The 23,869-nt window shown below is 36.2% G+C and overlaps 1 protein-coding gene across 6 annotated transcripts in view; it reads left to right on the top strand.

Moving 5' to 3' along the window:
• HECW2 (HECT, C2 and WW domain containing E3 ubiquitin protein ligase 2) overlaps positions 1-6,956 on the top strand; it is a 396,920-nt gene extending 389,964 nt beyond the window's left edge. For all 6 annotated transcript variants that reach the window (XM_055120479.1, XM_055120478.1, XM_055120481.1 and 3 more), the window contains one exon: positions 603-6,956. In XM_055120479.1, the coding sequence (XP_054976454.1) occupies positions 603-714 (112 nt within the window). In that variant the 3' untranslated portion in view covers positions 715-6,956. The remainder of the gene's footprint in view (positions 1-602) is intronic.
• The last annotated feature ends 16,913 nt before the right edge of the window (positions 6,957-23,869 follow it).

Below are 23,869 nucleotides of genomic sequence, written 5' to 3'. Positions count from 1 at the left end.
CATACATGAAAAATGAGCTGCATGCCCAGCCCAAAATATTTTTGTGTGTGATTCATGCCTGGCAGTGTGCCCAGGTGCCACTCTTAGCTCTATGCTAAAGGGCACACCTGGCAGTGCCCAGGGACTACATGCATTGTTGGAATTTGAACCATTGTGGCCACAGCTGTATGTGAGACAAGTGCCCTAACTCTGTACTATCTCTCTAGCTCTTGCCTTCATATTTTTAAATATCTCATTTTCATTAGTGAAATTTAGTTCTAAGGTTTTTTTTTTTTGGCTTTTTGGGTCACACCTATTAATTCTCAGGAGTTATTCCTGGCTCTATACTCAGGAATCACTCCTGATGGTGCTCAAGGGACCATATGGGATGCCAGAAATTGACCCCTGGTCAGCTGTGTGCAAGGTAAATGCCCTACCTGCTGTATTATCACTCTGGCCCTGGTTCTAAATTTTTGAAGTCAAATGTTTTTGAAATTTTTACAATAGGATTGTAAAGATTGACAATAATTTTCCATTTTAATATGAAAGGTGAGAATGCACACATGTTCACCAATCTCATTTCATCCAAAGCTAATTTTATGTACTGCATCTTCTGTCTGCAGAGCTCATACGTGTTTCAACCGTTTGGATCTTCCCCCATACCCATCCTTCTCCATGCTTTATGAAAAACTCTTGACAGCCGTTGAAGAGACCAGTACCTTTGGACTTGAGTGATCTGGAAGAACAATGCCCAGCAAGTCATGCACAGGAAATTTCAGAAGCTGCTCTCTTGAAGAATGACTGAACATTGGAAATTTCAAGAGCACGTTTCCATGAGAGGAAAGCTGAGTGCCGTTATTTTCCAGGAACACAGGCTCTGTCACATTTGGGGACTAGAGAGTGATGATGAGTCCTCTTGAAAGGATTTGGGTGAGCTTGATGCTCAGGGAATAACCCAACCATCTTTCAATCAACAGTTCTTGACTGCCAAACTTTTCCCATTTGTTATGATCCAAGGCAAAGATGAACCTACAAATGATCAGCTCCATGGTAACTTTTAGAGACTCAGGATCAAAACTTACCTTTGAATATGGTTCAAGCTAAACTGGCAGCACTTGGCCCCACCTACAAATTAGTGCAAGTGAAATAATATAATAAAAGCAAATATATTTCCTGAAAGTACATTCATTTAAGCCCTCCCTAAGTTATAAGAGAATATTCATTTTCTTGCTTATGAGTGCCTGCATGGTGTGCATCATAGGTTTCAGCTTTCATGGGACATGAGAGAAAATGAAACCAAGTCTATATGAGGTAACTTTAAAGATTTGCAATAAGATGGTCTGTGACAATGTATATGCAAGTGGTTTGTGTGTAATTATGGCTGAAGAAAAACTGTTATACACTGAATTACTAATGACAGATTTTATGCTTTATAATGCATGGTAACAATTTTTTTAAAAAAAATAGCAATTAATCACAGCATATCAGGAAAAAGTACACAGTGATTTTTGTTTATTTTTTATAGGTTCATTATATTTATGTTCTTTAAGATGTATATAAGAACATATCATATCGTATGTATCATCTGGTCCATTTTCATGTCTCATGCTTACTTGGGCATCATGCTACTATGTATCCTCTTAAGCACTCTCAAGGGAAAAAAAGGGCCTTTTATTTTTATAAAGGTACAAAAAATCCCCCAAATATTTTGCACTGAATGTACCAAAGTTGAAGGAACATTACAATATGACGTACAGCAACTCCATCACTTGACAAGTAGAAAATAGCTTCTAAATCAAACTTCCTTCACAGTGCCATGCCTACCACTCAAGGACTGTGCATCTAAGTAATAATTTTTTAAGACTCACTCTATGTGATAGTATGATATGCATTTATTTAAAATGCATTAGACTCTCTTCCATCCATCAAATACTTTACAGGATGGCATTTAATACAGATATTTCGTATTTCCCCCATGGCTTTTTATTTGTACAGCATCATCAAACTCTCCACTCAGTTAGGGAGCCATCAGCAACACCGAAGAGGATCAGCTCTTTTTAGTAATAAAAATTCCATTTTCTCTCATCAGCGAAGACATCACAAATTGAAACTCTCACTACTATATTTCTAAGCCTACATTTTCACTGGTACATAATTTTCTTATCAATACAATGAAACAACTTTTCTATGGTATCTCACAAACTGCATGACATCACTAATGTTATTTCTGCTTCATTTTACCCGAGGATGTCCTTCATTTCTCTTGCTCTGGGGTTATTCCACCTTGTTGTTTATTTCTTGACTTATGGCCATGACCACTAATCAGACACTCGGTGGTGAGAAGTTAAACCATGGATAATAAAAACATTGAATTGACCTATGGTTTTGCAGGTATTGCCCAAATGTTTCTTTAAAAATTATGTTTTTAAGTAGCCATATTATATATATGGAATTCATATTATGGGATGTTTGCAATCTTGCATTGTGTAGAGGCATCTGCATGGTTTTCAGAGGTGGTTGTAAGAACTGATTGCTCCCCTGTTGGCTAAATTATGTTTACTATTGGGACCCTCGAGAAATATACCACTCACAGATATTACAGTGAGGAAAAAGATTATGGAGAATAAAAGGTCACAGAAATCTGGAATTAAAAAAACAAAGACTCATCTGTGTCAAGAAGAAAAGGGAAGAGAAAAAAATATTTTAATCAGAAATGTTGCTTTGTATTTACTGATGATGAATATAGGTATATATTTAATTTTGCAAATTATTTTAATTTGTATTTTTCATTACAAAAAAGAAGTAAAACATACTTTGAAACATATCCTTTTGATGGTATTAAAGATGTTTTAGAACTGTATCCTCAGAGTTCTAAATATAGAAAAGGTCACATTCAAAACTACACTCATAGATCATGTCAGTTTTCAGTTTTACTTGTGAGAATTGTTTTTGTATTTTACATTATTTCATAAAATATTTTAAATAAAATGTATCTCTTTATTTCCAGCAAATATATTTTTTGATTAAGTACCTCCCAAAATAATTATAATTGTTTTGTTGCTGCTATAAATAAAATTGAAAATAATCAAAGATATACTTAGCATATCAGAACATCATAATAACTAATCTATTATTAATAGAGAAACAAAGTCCAAGTAATAACTATATAAAATATCAAATTATATTTGCACATAATAAATTAGACTTTAATAAATTCTACAAACCCATAAATATTTTTCTCTATTGTGAACCTAGATAACTTGACTTTATGATCTTTTTTCTTTAAGAAATTCCTAAGTGATACTTCTTGTACTATGAATCACCATCCGTCATACATGTATGTGGAACATCTCTAAGGTGAGAGACACATACTACTGGCATTTACTCTGTGTCAGCCACAGGATAAAATATCTACCCCCAAGAAAAGCTTACAACTTAAAGTAATAGACACATAACGTTTAGAAAGATTTTTTCCCCCTAATGTTCACCGTGTTCTAAAGCACCATGAGAAGAGATCTTATACCATCTTCATTTAGAGAACCAATGAAGACCATGTGGCAGACAGCGCAAATCAAAACATAGTTGCCTAAATGTTCTTTATGTTGTTAACTAATGGCTTGTATTAGTGTCTCCTCACTGCTCAAGTGTTGAGCCTAGTGTGCATTGGCAATGCACAGGAGAATTTAAGGGGTAGGGGTAGGGAACCAAACTGTGAAGGAGAGACACAAGGATTTTCAAATGATCAAAAACTTGCCAGAAGTAAGTCTAGTATTTTCTCGAATTTCCCCACATCTACCTTAAAATGTCCCTTCTGTTTCCACTGTAAGAAATACTAGTCCTTAAGCCCAACCCAACATTGTGGCCAAAAGGATCTTTTTTTTTTTCCAAAACAAACTGAAAGAATCTTGATCTTCTGAAGTGTGGTCACAAGCATATGTTGTATATGTAATCAGTCCTTTTCCCCCTTCATAACAATCAGAAGTAATAAAAGTACATTCAAATGATAAACAAAATGGCAGAATGTATGGTGCTTGGGAATTTCAAAGTGCTTTTGAGTATGTCATATCTTTTGATCCTCACATACTTTGTGCAGTAGAAGATATCAAACCTTATCTGGTTGAGGCAGGCTTTTAGTAATTAGTTTTAGTACTTTTATAGTTACCATACTGTTTTATTTGAGAAATGTGGAGACTAATATTTCTATTAGCACATTCCATTTTCAGTGAATTTTGCAAGATGCTTTTTTTGTACCCAGACCCTCAATTTTTCAAAGAGATATGCTTAAAATGTGACACTGCCTGGAAAGGCCATGAATAAAAATGTATATTAATAGGGAACCTCCCCATAGATATAAATTTGTATTTCACTATATTGTGAGAAATTAAAAACTGAAAAATTTAATTGCTTTTGAGGGATTTAGATAATATACAAATTTCATCTTCTCTGTCATATAGAACCAAGATAATCAAAAGGACCTCCAATTAGAAGGCTTATCTTTTTAAGCTTTTAATAAGGATGCATCTGGAAACTCCTCATAGCCAAGCTCCAGTGATATAAAACAAAAAAACACTGTAGTTTCTCTTTAATTGTCTTGTCCTCATTATATTTACCCAATTTTTTTTCTGCATAGATTGTGTATATGAACTGGCCCCTTCTAACAAAGCATTTTCTAATTTAACCTGATTCAGGAATTTCCTAAGGCAGGTAAAATTAGGCTATGTTATCATTAAATGATGGCTGTAACAAGTATGGTTAAAATATACAAATGAATAGGTGCCTAATCTCCAAAACATGACTTTTAGACCCCTTTCTTTCATTTGATGATGAGTGGAAACATACTTAGGCAGTTACATACTATGCTAACATAAAATTTGAGTTTTAGGAGATAAGGATATTACTTTCATTTAGACTCGAATTTTGCCAAATCTCTACTACCTTCTTAGTTCAATAGTTTTCCAGATTGATTTGCTTGGCAAACATAGAAGCAAAGAAACATCTGATGCATTGAAACTTTCTGGGCTGTGGCCTAATGCCAAACTCTGCTCCTTAGATGAGTTCTGGAAACCAAAAGAGGAGCTCAGAGGTTGTCACACCCAGAAACTGAATGCAAATTATTGATCAACAGTCAAGTAACCATTCCAAGGAGCTAGCACAAAAACTATTGAGTGTGTGTACATACTACCCTCATCATGGCAATTTGGGTCAGGAGTAAAGGGATGCTTGCTTAAGACTGTGGTAGAGAAAAAGTTAAAACCAAGGTGGATGGATCATCTTAAGCCTTGCTAGTAAGGTTACAAATAGAAACTTGAATTTTGTTTCTGACTTTGAGATGAGAATGCACTGCTTGCTGCCTAATGAACAACAACTGCTTGATCATCTCCCTGGTTAAAAAAAAAAAAATGCCCTCATCTTATAATTTCAGTAGTATGACAACATTTTCTGTATTGCAGAAATAATTTAGCCTAAAAGTATTAAAGCTGACCATAGCTTAATTGGGAGATTCAACAATTTAGAATTAAGCTATGTTGTTTTTTCTTAACTTTCAAATTACTGTCTTTATTTTTAACTTTGTATATAAAATAAAAGAAAGGGTGGTGCTTGACTTACATTATGCGTAATTATTTTAGCTGACTTCTTTATCACTACAATATCTTTTGAGACATTTTCCTGGTTTCTAATGTTCCCTGTGAATCAAGAAAGCAACAGCTAAGAGTTAGGTTACTGAATTGCAAACAGAAACATAATCAGTGTTTCCAATTCAAGAAGTTAAGTCAAGATTTAAAAATGTTATCTGCTTAGATTTCATCTGAAAAGTAGTTTATTTCATGATCAAAATTCATTAGAATAGAATGCCCTGTATGTTTGGTTTCTGGAGTACACAGGAAAACGGAATTTATATATGGGATTTTTACGACTAGTGGCCTTGGGCAGGTGATATCTTTCTATCCAATTTTCTTTTAAGATATTACAACCCTGAGGAATGTTAATAGGTATGTTGTATGATTCAAACTGAATCAGCTATTACTGATGCAGGTAAGGAACCATCAGTAAACTTCTGGTTATTGTCACCTTCTGTAAAATATATAATGGATAATGTTCAAGATGGATAATGTTCAAGATATGCCTTGGAAGGATTAACCAGGAAACATAGAGAACTAAATGTTCTTTTTTGGACCCTAATGCTCTAAATACAACCTACTTAACCTATTTTTCTCTATATGATACCACAAGTAAATTTGGGTCTGTTAATATGTTGGAAAGTGCATAAGATTACATGTTTTTATAATAGGGATGCAGGCATTCCAAAATAAATGAATAAAATATACGTGCATCTCTCTTGCCTCTTACTGAAAGTGTTAATCTAATTTTATAATAATGCTTACTTTTTAATATTAAGCCTCTATAAAAAATATTTATTTCTAAGATTTCAGTAGAGCACAGATGTGTTCTTTTTAAAAAACTTTCCATTTCTTTTCACCAACTTCATTTTGTCTTCTTTATCAGATATAATAGTAAATAGGTATATTTCTGTTTTAATGAGTTGACTTAAGACTCATTTTTATTAAATGTGACATTTGATAGATAATAACAATGGAAGGTATTTGCTCTTGGTATTAAGATGATAATGCTCTCATTTCACCTTCTATTTAAATTTTATCATTTTTTTAAAAAAGCAAATAACGCAGATTGTTGACATCCCAGAATTGATTAATGGGTGGTATTAAATGGATCCTGGACTCTGAAAAAGTTGTTTCAGAGTAGACTAGTTGTTTCTTTTCTGGAAAGTCTGTATTCTTATCCTTACCTGAACCCCTGACTTTCATGTTGTATTTTTTTATGATTCTGAAATGCTTTGAGGGAAAGATATTTTAATGTGTACAATTTGTTTTATTTTCATACTGATCTCTATTTTTGTTTAAAACCATGTTGCATCATGAAATCATTTAATCCAAAAATAAATCTTCTTTAAAAAAATAGATTTTTGACTTTCTGTAATACATTTTGGAAGGGAAAAAACCTTAAGAAAAATGAAGACAGAAGTAAGAATAAAGGTCTCAGGGTTATTGTGCAACTTTGTAGATACAGTAAGTTCTCTTGGTAGAGTTTAAAATTATGAATGTTGTTTACCTTTAGGAGAAAATTTTTGCTATGCTAAAAGTAATTAATGCTGAATTAACAATGTTAAAGTATTAATGTTAGATGAATTAACACGAGTCAATCTGAATTCCTGTAGAAGACTTTGATATGCCTTCTTGGTTGAACACTTGCTTCTAAACACATGTTCATGACCCCTCTACAGCCACCCACACTTGTCCAATCAAAGGGATACATATTCTCAGGACCAGAGTGATAGTACAGTGGGTAGGGTGCTTGCCTTCCATGCAGCTGTCTTCAGTTCTATCCCCAGCTCTTCATCTGGTCCCTGAGCACTGCCAAAATTTACCTTTGAGCATAGAGCCAGGAGTAACCTTCATGCTCCACCAGGTATGATCCCAAAATGAACAAAATCAACACATGTTCTCAAACCCACAGGACCCATGTAGACTTTAAGATGTAAAATCGGGTGAGTATAAGCAACAGGAGAATGATGGAGCTTTTTTTAAACAAAGTATTGTAATATTTTGCTCTGACAGTTTCTAGCTACCAAAAAAAAAAAAGGAGCCTGGAGATAACCACAAGGGTTTGGTTTGATTGCTGGTACTACATAGTCTACCAGCATCACCAGCCACACAGCCCTGGAGGCCCCTGAACACCACCCGATGAGCCTTGGAGGGCCCCAGCACTGTGGGGTGGCCTGGGTATCCCTGGCACTGCAGGGTCCCGGGTTCTTGCATTGAACCCTTGGCTTGGTTGAATGAGACTCACAGGTGGAGTCCCTAGGTCTCCTGATCATCACTTACTTATCCCCCACCCAAATTCAAGTCATGTATTAAAAGATCTTCTGATTTACTGAGAGAAACCCCCAAATTTTTTTAATTATGTGATATTTTAATATTGGATTAATCAAAAGCAGATATGTTTTTAGGATGCATTTGCCTAGCATGTACACCAAATTTAAACCCTTTGTTTGATCAATTATATCTTTATATTTTGATGGTTATCATTAATGAATTAACAATATCTGTCAGGGCAAACAATTGGAAGCAATGAGGAAAAGAGATAAAAAAAATATATCCCATGAGGAAAGATAGCCACGACATTACTTGAAAATTATCCAGGACTGCCAGTGTCTTTCTGAAACTAACTCCTATTAGTTCATATAAATTAAGACATCTCCTGTCAAGATATCATAAAACTGGGGGCCAGAGCAATAGTCCAGCGGGTAGAGCATTTGCCTTGCATGCAGCCAATCCAGGTTCGATCTCCAGCATCCCATAAGGTCCCCCAAGCACCGCCAGGAGTAATTCCCGAGTGAAGAGCCAGGAGTAACCCCTGAGCATCTCTGGGTGTGACCCGCAAAAAAGAAAAGAAGATGTCATAAAATGATATATCTATTAAACATTTTAATGTCAAACGAAATTCATTTTGTGCATTATGTGAGAGCAGTCAAATAAGACTCCTCCCCTGTACTCAACTAAGGCTTGATATTACTGAAAGCACAAAGCAAGCAACTGTCTCCATGGCACTTATTTCTCTGAATGTCATGCCATGTGCCCTCTAACTATTGACTGCAGCTCTCTCTTATTTTGATACATTTACTGTCCTCATTGTTTGAATGAAATGTGGAAGCAATGAATGTTAAAACATGTATAATTGCCTCCATTCTGCTAATTGCTCTTATAAAGTATTTCTAAATATATTAATTTTTAAACCAGAAAGACTTTAATCTTTATCAAGGAATTGAAACAATTTCTGGTTTTGTTTTTCTCTGTGGGGGGACAGGTGTTTGGGGCCACATTTGTTGGTGCTTAAGAACTATTCCTGTCTCTCTGCTAAACCATGACCCCTGTCAGTGCTCAGGGGACCATATGTGGTGCTGGGGATCAAACGTGGTTTTCCTTCACTACAAAGTAAGCATACTTGATCTCTGTACTTCAATAAGAAAACCCTATCAATGACACTTATGCACAAATCACCAGTAGAGATAGATAACCCTCCAAATATGGAAGTGTCACTTTGAGCCAGACCTTCCTGTATGACATTATTGGTAATGCTTCATTTACTTTTAATTAAAACTTTAATTAAATATTTCCCCCTTTGGTTTTGATACCCAAGTAGTGAAGAAATTTGATACAGAATGCCAGTTTGATTTTACCATGTTGCTTTGAACACCCTGGAATGAACAGTTCTTGATTTGAAACTCAAAATACAGATCATCAGAGACTTTTCCTTGTGTATCACTTAAGATGTGAAGTTAAAATGTTTGGGTTTGTTTTCTCTAGTCTACAATTATCCTGTCTGTTATATCACTCATAACAATGTTCACAGAGGTATGAAGATAATAGGTTGTCTGAATCTCAGAACCAAGTAGGAATGCCAATAGTTTTGTGGCCAGAGTGTATGTACAGTTTCTTTCTAATGTGCCACACAGTTCGGGTGAAGGAAACTATTTCCTAGCTGGATTTGACCTGTTCCAAGTTTAAGGTCCTCAGGGAAAACAAAATCTTATTTCAAAAAGTAACTAACGCTAGGAAAAGCATGAGATGAGTCTTGAGTATCGTAAAGTGTTAGTAAGTTATTTTTAACAAGATTTTTAAAAGAGAACAGGTCTCACAATGGAGACATTACTGGTGCCTGCTTGAGCAAATTGATGAACAATAGGAGGACGGTGCTACAGTGCTACAGTTCTCCCAAAAGGGTGCTATCAAAGGGATATAATCCAAATGAAAGGGCTCAAGTGGCCAAATCTGGAAAATTTGAGTAATAAAAGAAAGTGATATTGAATCTTAGCACAAAGTATGGTTTAAAAATCTATAAATCCCATACTAATTCAAAACTAAATAATAAAGAGATAGCTATTTCCCTAAGAATTCCAAAGAGGGGCTGGAGCGATAGCACATCGGGTAGGCGTTTGCCTTGCATGCAATCAACCTGGATTCAATTACCAGCATCCCATATGGTCCCCCGAGCACTTCCAGGAGTAATTCCGGAGTCCATGAGCCAGGAGTAAGCCCTGAGCATCGCCGGGTGTGACCCAAAAAGCAAAATAAATAAAAATCAATTAAATTTGAAAAAAAGAATTCCAAATAATTTATGTAGATTCCCTACCCTTTGATGTGGGTTCATTAAGGAAGTAACTGAAAAGTAACTTTCTTTCAGAGGGAAGATGTGAGAAAAGTAAGTTTACAGTAAAATTTTAAAAAAATTTGACCATCACTACCTCAGGTGATCCAAGTAAATATCAGTGACTATAAGTTATGTGGATAGCATAATTAAAAAATGGTACTTCTGCAATTTTCCTTATAAAATCCACCCGAATTCAGCTATGACGGATGATCATAAATTCCAACTAAGGAAAATTTTATTAAACAGATGATTTCAAAGTCTAAGACCACCGAAAATAAGAAAAGTCTTAGAAATAGTCATAATCAAGAGGAACTTAAATAGATACAGTGATAAAATGTAATGTGGTATCCCGCCTAGATAGAATTCTGATATGAAAAATGAATAAACATTAGGTAAATACTAAGGAAGTCTGAATAACTATTGACTGTAGTTAGTAATGCACAGTATCATAAACTCATCATTTTTTTTTCTTTTAGGGTCACACCCGACGATGCACAGGGGTTACTACTGGCTTTGCACTCAGGAATTATGCCTGGTGGTGCTCAGTGGATCATGTGGGATGCTGGGAATCGAATCCGGATCCACCGCATGTAAGGCAAATGCCTTACCCACTGTGCTATTGCTCCAGCCCCATTTTTCTTTTTTTTTTTTTAACAGTGATTTTGTTCGTTTTTTTTTTAATCAGATATTCTTGCCACACAAAAAGTTAAGGAAGTTGGTGAGAATTTGAGGACTATACTTAAACAAAAGGATGAATTGCCCATGTTTTAGAGGATGATGTTTTAAAGTAATGGCTTTCCCACCTAGGTGTCAGATGACAATGACATTCAACACCATACATAATCAAAGCGAAAGTATTTGGTAAGGGCAGGGGAAAGACTCATGAAGTTAAGAAGTTTACAAGTTAACAGAAGGTACCTTGACTAATAACAATTAGTTATTATCATCCACTACTATCTTGACAATATAACATGGGATAAATTTTAATAATCAAATGCAGGATAATTTCATAATAAAGAGCTATCATTTAAATAAAATGATTTGTTAATGGACTGGAGCTATAGCACAGTGGGTAGTGCATTTGCCTTGCACTCGGCTGACCCGGGTTTGATTCCTCTGTCCCTCTCGGAGAGCCCGGCAAGCTACCGAAAGTATCCTGCCTGCAAGGCAAAGCTTGGCAAGCTACCCGTGACGTATTTGATATGCCAAAAACAGTAACATGTCTCATAATAGAGACGTTACTGGTGCCCAATCGAGCAAATCTATGAACAATGGGACGACAGTGCTACAGTGCTACAGATTTGTTAATAATCAGATTTGATTGTTATTAAACCCAATGATCCCAAATATAGCATTCTACAAACATGAATAACTATGGCAAATAGTGCTTAAAATACAGTGACATGGTAGTGGCAGTTGTCTGATGTCTAACCTACATAAGTGAGGGCCTTTTTTTACCTGAAAGTAGCTGGCTCTTGTGCTTTAAACATAGACTGGCTTCAAGGAGGCCAAATTCATCTCTCTGTAGGAGATAACTGACTCTGACCAAAGGAGATATCCTACCCTTTGCTCTGACACATTTCTCTCTTAATAGACCCATTTGTCTCAATCTTTAATGAGCCAGGCAATAAAATTTACTGTATCTTTTAAGGCTGGAGAGATAGCACAGCGGTAGGGCGTTCGCCTTTCACGTGTTTGATTCCTCCACCCCTCTCGAAGAGCCTGGCAAGCTACCAGTGGCGTATTGGATATGCCAAAAACAGTAACAATAAGTCTCACATTGAGAGACGTTACTGGTGCTTGCTCGAATAAATCGATGAACAACGGGATGACAGTGACAGTGACAGTATCTTTTAAGGCAACTCCACTTCACCAACTGTATGTGCAGAGATGAAAGTCTCATTTTCTTTAGACTGAGACTGGGTGTCCTTACTTCCTGAAAGCTTCTGATCCACTTGATAAGGTATCAAGTTTATAAAATTGTGACATCAGAATGATTAAAATTAAAAGATCTGATGAGAACAAAAATTGGCAAGCATATGGAGCAATGAAAATTCTCTGCATTGCTGACAAGAGTGTAAATACATTTAATGACAAAAGCCAAACAACTGAAATGTATGCATACCTCCACCAAAAATGTATTCAGAAATGTTCGTAGTATATTATTAATAACACTTAGAAATCAAGCAAATGCCTGTCAAATGTAGGTTGGACGGTGATTATATTAACTCATTGGATTGTAATTGATGAAAAAGAATCAATTGCTGCATCATGGGCAAATCTGGCAAATGAAGCACAACCAACATCAAAGAAATATATTGTAAATGTCCATATATGTAACATTTAAAAAAATAGGCATTAAGAACCATCATAGTCAAAATAGTAGCCTTGACTTAATGATTAAAGGAAAGTGTAGTGTTTCCTCTGCTGTGCTAAAACATCCTATTTTTTTAACGGGATGAAATAATAATTATATATATGTATATATATTTAGATCTTATCCAAGCTATTCACTTCATACATGAGCAATTCTTATATTTAAGTTATAGGTGAAAAGAAAAAATAAAAGTGAAAGAAAAATTAAAGTGAAAAAATGTAAGTGAAAAAGTTAAAGAAAAAAGGTAAAGAAAAATTAAAGTGAAAGAAAAATTTAAAGAGAAAAATTTAATAAAAACTTTGTAAGCAAGTTATTTGAAATATGACATCTAGATTGTTAATTCTGACAATTATTTGTTTCATGACTTTGGGTAACTTCATCAATGAGTCTCCTTATTTTAATTTGTAAAACAAATGATTCCTTCTTGTACAGTATGTTTTACATTAGATGAGTTCATAGGACATTGCTCGATATGCACTTAGTTGACTTTCCCCTTCTGTCAAGGAAGACTAACTTCACAATTCCTCTAGATTGGCTTTGGGAAGACCATATCAAAGGCCTTGTTGTAGGAAAAGGGTGATTGACTTACTCTAGCTCAGAAAGTAAGTCAACATGACATCCAGCAAATGTTCAAATCACCATATTTTCAAAATCCCTTTGTAAATTCCTCTGGGAATGATTCCCTTGACTATCCTTATCCCTCCATCAATATCTTCATTCATCTGACCCACACTTATTGAATTGCTACTTTATGTTAGGCATTAAATATGTGCTAGGGAAATATGACCAAATGAAGCAGTTATGGTTCCTGTTTGAGGTCGCTTGTAATCTTATGGGGAAGACAGGCAGTAAACAAATCCATAACTCTGATAAAGTGTTATAAGGAACAAGAGCAGTGAAGGCCAGGGAACGCCTCTCAGAGGGTGTAACATTTAACGTGAAAACTAAAGTGGAAGAGCAGCTAATCATTGAGACATCAGAGGGAAAGCTTCCACAGTATCCTATTATTGAAGTCTTATAACATCTAGAATAATTACAGAGTATACATTAAAGCCATAATCATCGCCAAAGAGAAACTTCTCACTTAGGACATCTATTCTGTTTCTCTGAAAAGTTTTTTTGCACACTTCCTGTTCTTTTAAAATTAGACCTTCAGATAAGTAGCTTTTCACAATCACTGTATCACTCTCAGAGTCATCACTATCATCACAATAATTGTAGAAAATCCATTGTAAAACGAATTATGAAGATCAGACATAAAGGAAAACAAAAAGTGAGTACAGAAGAGCTTACCATTTAGGAGATAGTGTAGTATACCAAAAAGGATGGCTGTTTACCTTTTTATTTTTCAGGAGAGGGAGGGTCTGAGTCAAATTCTGCCTCCATTTCTAGCTGCATGCAGAAATGACCTCTAATAGGTCATCCAAGTTCTTTGAGCTTGAGTTTTCTCTCAGTGAAACAGGAGTAATAATAATGATTACCTCCAAGGATGTGCTTCAAGACTTAAATGAAATAATACCAACATTGCATGAAAAAGTATCCTTTTATTTAATTACAAAAAAAACAACACACACTTTAATCTCATGTAATCTCACTATAGAGCTGGAGCCATAGCACAGCGGGTTGTGCGTTTGCCTTGCATGCAGCCAACCCGTGTTCGACTCCTCTGCCCCTCTCAGAGAGCCTGGCAAGCTGCCAAGAGTATCTCGCCCACATGGCAGAACCTGGCAAGCTACCCATGGCGTATTTGATATGCCAAAAACAATAACAACAAGTCACAATGGAGACGTCACTGGTGCCCGCTCGAACAAATCAATGAGCAACGGGATGACAGTGACAGTGACAATCTCACTATAGAAATGTTTGTTTTTAAGAACAGATATACTTTTTTTTTTTTTTGCTTTTTAGGTCACACCTGGCGATGCTCAGGGGTTACTCCTGGCTTTGCACTCAGGAATTACTCCTGGAGGTGCTCGGGGGACCATATGGGATGCTGGGAATCGAACCCGGGTCAGTCGCGTGCAAGGCAAACACCCTACCCGCTGTGCTATCCCTCCAGCCCCAAGAACAGATATACTTTTAAATATCTTCCTTGAATCTTAGAAATCAGATTTGAACTCTTACTTTCATGCTAAATCTTACCACTTTAGATAGTAAATAATTTGTGCTTTTCCTATTTCCCCATCCAAACCTGCCTCCAGAAATTCAGGCAGCTACAAGGAGTTAGCATGGCCCAGCCTATCCTTCAGAGCCTCTTGCCAATTTTAGAAAAATTTCATAGCTGAAAGTTCAGCTCAGTATTTACAGAGCTCCAGTGCATTGTGAATACTGAGTTTGGAGTGGTATCAGGACTCCTGGGCATTCGTTGCTCTGAGGCTCAGCCTGACCTTTGATCCTCCAAACAAATTACATCTGCCTTCTCCCCCATGTCCATGGTTGCTCTACTATATGGTCCCCAATAAGATTTCATAAAAAGAGTTGAAAGTGGGAGATGAACCCAAACAAGTCAGATAATTTTGATTCCTGGATAGATGACTCTAGGGTAACTTCTTGGTAAGCTAAGAAGTCTGTATAATCTCCAGTTCTACAATGAGCCTTGGGCTCAGTAGGAAATGTCACTCTCAAATTTTCTCATTTGTGATAAGATATGAATTCTAGTCTTGTTTAGTGTGAACTCCAGATTGCTGAGTCTCAGATAAAATATTGCATGTGAAAAGAGCTCAGTATTAGATCAAAATGTTTATAGAGATTTCAAGTGCTGTTAATATATCCTGTGCTACAAAAAGCTGCATGGATGGCCCAGAAGCTTTGTCGACCTAATCAGGAGTGAGTTTCTAGAAGGGGATTTTTCTAGGTCAGTGAGTAATGGAACATATCTCTAAGGTACTGCCTATTTTTATTTTGAAAAATCACCTTCTCAACAAGGCTTAATAGTGAAAAGAACTCAAGCACTGGGAGAAAGATAATTTAAAAGTATATCAAACTAGCTCATTCTGATAAATTGAGTAATTTGTTTGGGCAAAAGTAAATGTACTATTGCTCTTGGTAAAACTGAGCAAGGCTCACTTGAAGTACTGAGAACTGATCAGATCTTTAGTTCTGCAATTTCCTGTTCCGAGCAAGTAGACAAAAAGACACCCTGGGTGAGAGACAGGAAGAAATAAAGACATGATGTAGGTCTTCTCATTTTTACTAAATAAACCAAAGATAATCATCTGCAAAATGCTAAAAAAATCATATTTTGAAAGATGTACCCCTTATTTAGACTTGCCAGAAATAGGTTATCATTGTTCATTATATATACCTATTTTTTTCTTAACCTATTCTTAAGGTTGGAGTTTGCTGGTTTATGTTTTTCTGTGCAATTATCTTATAAACACCCCTTTGCTCTGAGAAGTTAAATATGGAAATTCCAGAATCCAAATCCAGGAACCTCTAAGCTTAAACCTGGACAATCAAAGATCACGAAAGGGAAAAAGCAGCTTCCTTAAACTATTTTGAGATGCCACTTCATAAAATCCTTGATCTTGTAAAACTGTTAAAGATGTTTTATTCTAGTAAAATATTTGAAGCCATCAATACTAAGAATTATCATGAAATAGGAAGATCTGAAGGATCTCACTTGTCTGCATACTTTTTGCCTTTGAAGTCTAAGAAGAAGATGGCTAAAATAGAAATGTTTATAATTTGTCTGCAAAATTGCTGAGGGAAAAAACCATTCAAAGACCTTGCAGCTCAAATAGAAAATTTATACTTTATACATAACATTAAATAATAACAAGAAGTAACCTAATAGGAACCAGTTCCAAAATCCTTTCTGGATAATTTGAAATCTAGTGTGCTTTCATGCCTTTCTTAAGCACTCTATAAAACAAGATACTCTCAGATGCATTAGAACATTTATGTTTTGACTGGCTCAGAATGACTGGAGGTACTTGAAATGATTTATAATGAACTAAGCACATGGCATAGCGTCATCAGTCATTCTCTTCAGAGCCTCTTGCCCATTTTATAGAAATTGCATAACTGGAAAGTAACACAAAGAAAATCTTACTCTGTGCTGGTTGAAACTTGGATCACAAGTCCAAAATGTAGGTAAAAGTTTATAACTATAGTCGGAGGCCAACATTCCCTATCCCCCAACTTTCAAAAGACCAATTGTTTTCATTTATATGCAGTTGTTTTCTAGGGTAGTAAAGCAAATGGTAAGTTTATTTTGCTTTCTCTTTTCCTTTTTTTTTACCAAGGGTTCTTTGTGTATTTCAGAAACACTGGATTTAAAAGAGGTCAAGATATATAATTACAGAAGTTATGAGACTAATTTTTGGTAGCTTCAATCAGGGTTATTATTTCAAAACAATTATATATCTCTGAACAATTGAAACTAAAATGGAATATACTTAATGTTTATTGTATTCTCATAGAATTAGAACCAGTCCAGCAAACCAGAGACAGAACACAACAAGGAGCAGTATTCAAAGTCATGTCTTTGGATTATTAAGGTGAATTATAGGACTCAGCACTGCATCTTGTGCAGTAAATAACACCAGTAGTGAACACAGTAGGTGCTACTGGAATTGTTACACACAGTACCTGATCACCCTCCCACTTTACCTTTCATTATAGTGTTGCTTCTGGTACCAGCCTCAGATTGAAAGTCTCAATTATACGTATACAGGTTTGATAGAACCTAAGGTAAGTGCTTCCTCCCTAGCTGCAATGGAGTCTGGAAATGTAAGTATCTGGCACATCTATGTCAATAGACTCAAAAGATGAAGAATTCTCTAACCACTGAAGAGTTTAAGATTCAAGGTAATCATAAAGTGGTAAATTCCCCAATGCTGAAAAACCAAATCAATCATGATTAGAGCAGTATTTTTTAATCTTTCTAGTTCTCAAATTTCCTTACTCAAAAATTACTAAGGACCTCAAGTATTTTTTAAAATTAGGATATATCTATTGATATTTATCATATTTGAAATTTAAAATGAAAAAATAATTTTATTTTAAATATCTTACTAATAGTCATGCTATCATAAATCACATTTTAAGGAAATAGATATACTATTGTTGAAAGGCTTGAGCCTACATTAAATTACCTACTAAGAGTATTAAGAATAAACTGAAAAAAATGAAAACAGGATAGTACTTTTGGTTATAATATGACATTTTGTTTTCTTCTTCATTGTCAAGGTTTACATCTGTTTCTATTAGTGATTCATTAGTTCTCTATGTTTGGTTATTTTGGCAATAGACTAATCCATTTTTCTAAATAATATTTTACTTTTGAGCTTCTCTAAACTTATAGAATTAGGGCCAAAGTGATAATACAGTGGGCAGCGTGCTTGCGTTGCACGCAGCTAACCCAAATTCAATTTCTGGCACCCCATATAGTTCCCTGAGCACAGAGGCAAGTGTAATCCCTGAGTACCACCAGGTGTGGCCCCCAAACCGTTAATTAATTTTGAGAATTATTGGAAAGATGGTACAGAGTACCCTAATCCAGTTACTAATTAAATTCTATCATAATTAGTAGGAGTGCTTATCATAATGAATCAGTATTGCTACAGCTTAATAATTAAAATCCATACATTTTCTAAGTCATAATGTAATTTTTTTTTGTTTTTTGGGTCACACCCAGCAATGCACAGGGGTCACTCCTGGCTCATACACTCAGGAATCACCTCTGGTGCTCAGGGGATCATATGGGATGCTGGGATTTGAACTCGGGTTGGCCGCATACAAGGCAAACGCCCTACCTGCTGTGCTATCACTCCAGCCCCCATAATGTAATTTTTTATTCCAGGATAACATCCAGGATATCACATTCCAATAGTTCTCATGTCACCTTAGGCTCTACTTTGTTGTGAGAATTTCTCTCAGACTTATTTTTGATAACATTGATAGTTTTGAGGCATACAGGCTAGGTATTTTGGAGACTGTCCAAAATTGGGATGGTATAATGTTTTTTTCTGATTGAAATGGGTATATGGGGTACTGAGAGAAAGACCATGGAGGCAAAGTGTTATTGATACATCGCCTTAAGAATACATATTAACGTGATTGATAACTGTGGTTGTTAACTTGATCGATCATCTGGTTTGAGACTGTCAGGCTTCTGCTTTGTAAAGTTACGGTTCTTTTCTCCCTTTTCATATTGTTTTCTTTGGAAGAATGTCACTATGCACAGCCCACACTTAGGATTAGTGAGTTACATTTCACCAACTTCATGATGGAGCAGCGACAAATTACTCATAATTCTACTGCACAGAAACTTTGCCTATTATTCTCCACTTACTTATTCAGTCATTTATATCACTATGAACTCAATTTTGTTTGTATACTCTTGGTTATAATCAAATACTACTAAATTTTTTTTTATTGCATTGCTAAAACTTTCCCAGACTTGACCCTTGAGAGCTCTTCCAGTTGGATCCTGGGTCTTCTAACATATTTCTATCATTCTGTAGTGATTTTGTTCATTTGTCTATTGCACAATCTTGTTCTGGCTCTATACAATGTTCCAGGGCTATCTGTATGTTTTGTGTTCCATTTTAGAAACATCCATTTTTCCAAAGAATTTTGGTTTCTCTTTTGGAAAAATTATATTTGTTTTTTTTTTGGTGGGGGGAGGGTGGTGGTGGTTGTGAGAATTTGAGCCACATCTCAGGGGTGGCTGGTTCTCTGTTCAATGATCACTCATGGTGGTGCCAGGAATAGAATCAGGGTCAGCAGCATGCAAAGAAGTTTCTATAAACTCTATCTCTGGCCCCCAAAAAACTGATATTAGGAAGAAAGACTTGGGTAGCAAGTATGCATCTTGCTTCCGGGATGTCATTGCTTGGGCTCTCTCAGCTCAGGAGATACTATCAGTGTGAATTAACCTATGTACATATGTGGTTTCTATAAATATTACTATATATAAACATGCACATCTATGTTAAACTAAACATGAGTTCATAAACTCTAATCCACTGTAGCTAGATCATTCTATTACTCCTCTTGTCCTTTTAAATATATTTATAAAATTAACAAGAAAAAATTCTGGAATGGTATGAGAAGGAAAATAAAAAGAGGAACTAGGGTAAATTAAAAATACAAGGACCTCTGCTATTGGTAATAGCACTATAGCACTGTAGCACTGTCTTCCCATTGTTCATCGATTTGCTCAAGCGGGCACCAGTAATGTCTCCATTGTGAGACTTGTTGTTACAGTTTTTGGCATATCGAATATACCATGGGTATCTTGCCAGGCTCTGTCATGCCATGCGGGTAAGATACTCTCGGTAGCTTGCCAGGCTCTCCAAGAGGGACGGAGGAATCAAATCCGGGTTAGCCACATGCAAAGCAAACGCCCTCCCTCTGTGCTAGCTATAGTTATTAAATATCCACTCAGTAAAAGGTAGTTTAGTAAAAAGTGAGCTTAAAACCTGTCTTCATTAGTTATTGCCTGGGTCACTGTGGGTAAGCATTTGGCTTGTAAATCTCAAATTTCTATGTTCAAAGGAAAAATATAGTATATATCTCATAGGAATTTGTGAGGATTAAATTATTAATATGAATATCAAATTTTGAACCATATCAGGCTCAATATTTTGGGGGTATTGTGACTATGTACTCTATAGATTATTGTTTCAATTTTATGAAAAAATGGCAGAGATATAGAGATATTACAACTTGCTTAAGCTAATTAAATTAGTAAATTACAGTAGTAAATTACAGACCTTCTTGCTCAAAATCTGTGATTTTTAAAGGGCGTTGGCGGTTTTATATTTACTTCTCTTTCTGTTAAAATGAAGCTATGAAAAGCTGTTTCTTGGGGCTGGAGTGATAGCATAGCGGGTAGGGCGTTTGCCTTGCACACGGCCGACCCGGGTTCAAATCCCAGCATCCCATATGGTCCCCTGAGCACGGCCAGGGGTAATTCCTGAGTGCAGAGCCAGGAGTAACCCCTGTGCATCGCCAGGTGTGACCCAAAAACCAAAAAAAAAAATCTGTTTCTTAAATTCAAAGTTAAGTCAAACAATTTAAAGGACAAGAATAAGTTCTCTCCACTTTAAGAATATTATTATAGGGGGCTGGAGTGATAGCACAGCGGGTAGGGCGTTTGCTTTGCACGCGGCAGACCCAGGTTCGAATGCCAGCATCCCATATGGTTCCCTGAGCACCGTCAGGAATGGTTCCTGAGTGCATGAGCCAGGAGTAACCCCTGTGCATTGCCGGGTGTGACCCAAAGAAAAAAACAAAAAAAAAAACAAAGAATATTATTATAACCACTAATATTATGATTGTTCATGTTAGCAAAATTTTATGCTATGAAAAAACTCAGTAAGTGGAGTTAGTTGGCTTTCCTTATGCAGTGCACATGCATTAGGATGGTTGAAGCGAAAATCACTTTCCATGAAAGAGTTGATAGGGATTTAAAGTTAGCTCTATTTCATCTAATATTATAAGAAGATTCACTCAATAAAGGGTTCCTGAAAACTTCACTGTTTACTTACTATAATCTTTAGGGTATGTGACACTAGGTTATGATTCATGGAATGCATAGTGAGAAGAGATAGTTTTTAGGAAAGTGAAATAAATTTAACTAAAACAGGTAGCCATTTCTCTACAAAAATCAATAATATTTTTATACCCCACATTTATTCCTTCATTCTATTGATTTGTTTCCCCTGAAAGATTAGTAACTCAGATTTCTTTTTTGCATGCAACTCTGGACTTCATTTGGCCTTGTAGCTTCATTTTAAGTCTGGGTGCCTCTAACAAGGAGATTATTAAGGGGAAAGGAACCATATTCCTCTTCTCTTTCTTCACTAATTACTTCATCATATTTTCCATCAATGATTCTTTCTAGGATCTTATAAACTTATTTGAAAAATTCTATTGAATTATAGAAAATTCTATTGAATTAAAAAATTCAAAAATTCTATTGAATTATTTGAAAAATCCAGTCACACCATATATTAGTGAGAATATGTAAGCAGTGCTTTAGCTCAAGGAGACTTCAGACCACTGGAAAATAACACTAGCTTATACAGAGAGTGGTCTTATGCTTGTAGGACACTGTGCTCTGTATACGTTGTCACATTTAAACATTGCAGAGGTAGCTATTATTATCTTCACTTTATAGATGAGAAAAGTGAGGGTTGCCCAAAGTCACACAACTCCTTATGGACAGAACTGGGGCATGAATGTAGGTCTTTCTGATCACACACACACACACACACACACACACACACACACACACACACACACCCCTCCCTCTCTTGTAGCTAGGTCCTCTGGGCTCATTGTTTGAGGATAGGGGAGAGCAGTTCTTCTACAACGTTGCTGATGTTTTACTGAAGTACTTTGATTTGCAAATATAAAGAATTCTCTGAAGTATAACTTTAAACAAATTGTGGTAGAGGGTGAGAACATCTGCAGTCAAAAAATAATGAGACCGGATGTTCCGGGGGCAGACAGGAGAAGTGGGCAATGAGGCAACTAATGCAAGGCTGCATGAGGTTAGAAGCATTGATAGATTCAATTGCCTAGATTCTACGTGGAAAGAGGTTTTAAATGCTCTAGGATGCACTGCCTTTTTAAGGCTATAGAAAGGTAACTAAGTGAGCAGAAGCTTCATCCAATCATTTAAGTGATTATTCAAATGAGTTTAAAAATATTTTAAGGTTTTGGGGACATACCCATTGACGCTTAGGGGTTACTCCTGGCTCTGTACTTGAAAATTACTCCTAGTTACTTCAGGGACTGTATGGGGTGCCAGGAATGGAATCCAGATTGGTCATATGCAGGACAAGCACCTACATCCTGTACTGTCTCTCTAGCCCCTAAAATCATTCATTCTTTTTTTTCTTTTTTTTACACCGTTTGGGTACAGTTACAGATTTACAAACTTTTGTGCTTGTGTTTCAGTCATACAATGATCAAGTACCTATCCCTCAACCAGAGCCCATTCTCCACCACCAATGATCCCAGTATCCCTCCCACCATCACACCTCCTCCCCCCATCCTACCCCACCTCTGTGGCAGGGCATTCCCTTTTGTTCTCTCTTTCCTTTTGGGTGTTGTAGTTTGCACTAGAGGCATTGAGTGACCATTGTGTTCAATCTATAGTATACATTAGGTTCACATCTCCCAACCAGAGCTGGTCCTCCAAATACCCTTTCCTTGGTGTTCCCTTCTCTATCTGAGCTGCCTTTTCTCCCAGTGTTTGAGGCCGGCTTCCAAGCCATGGAGTAAACCTCCTGGTCCTTATCTCTACTATTCTTGGGTATTATTCTCCCATTCTATTACTTTGTATTCCACAGATAAATCATTATTTCTTGATGTGTATTTGCCCAGAGGAAGTAGAAACTGACTTGGATTAAGAATAAGGAGTCTTAAATACTTTTTCAACTCTGTAACCATTAAATTCAGTAGTATGATCTTTTACGGGTCTCTTAATTATTCTTATTCTAGATAGTCTCATTACTCAAACAAGGTAATTGGATGACTGAATTTTTTAAAAAGTTTGAAAGTTTGAAGTTCCAAATTTCCTTCACATGATGATTTCTCAAAGATCTGCATTGTGTTCCATACAGATGCAAAACAATGTGCAACTCAGAAGCAATTGCAGCAAGCATTTCAAATCTTTTAAACTTGTATTATCAGTATGTAGTCGGCAACCACCTCTAGTTACTGAGCATTTGAAATGTGGCTAGGATGGCTGAATTATCATTTTATTATACTGTTTGTTAAAATTCCTCCATCCGTCTCGGAGAGCTCAGCAAGCTACAGAGAGTATCCCGCCCGCACAGCAGAGCCTGGCAAGCTACCGGTGGCGTATTCGATATGCCAAAAACAGTAACAACAAGTCTCACAATGGAGGTGTTACTGGTGCCCGCTCGAGCAAATCGATGAACAATGGGATGATAGTGCTACAGTGCAGTACAGTTTATTTAAATTAAGACCCTGTTACATGAAACTAGAGAGATAGTATAGCAGGTGGGATACTTGCCTTGCATGCAGTCCACCAGAGTTCAATCCCTGGCACCCATGTGGTCCCTCCAAGTCTGCTAGGAGTGCTCCCAGGTTATGGCTGGGTGCAGAGCCAGGAGTAACTCCTGAGCACAGCTTTGTGCGGCCCCAAAGCACAACAAGAAAAAAAAGAAACTGATACTGAGTTTACTTACTGAAAACTTTTATGTTCAAAACAACTTTGGTATGTGAATCTTTTTCGTGTAAATTTTATACAATCTGTTACAGATCAAATGCTTCCAGTGTGAAAAAAGTAATCACCTT

This window comes from Sorex araneus, chromosome X (assembly GCF_027595985.1).
Source record: "Sorex araneus isolate mSorAra2 chromosome X, mSorAra2.pri, whole genome shotgun sequence".
Classification (NCBI taxonomy): Eukaryota; Metazoa; Chordata; class Mammalia; order Eulipotyphla; family Soricidae; genus Sorex; species Sorex araneus.
The sequence above is the reverse complement of the archived record's forward strand: the minus strand, read 5'-3'. Positions and strand labels throughout refer to the sequence as shown.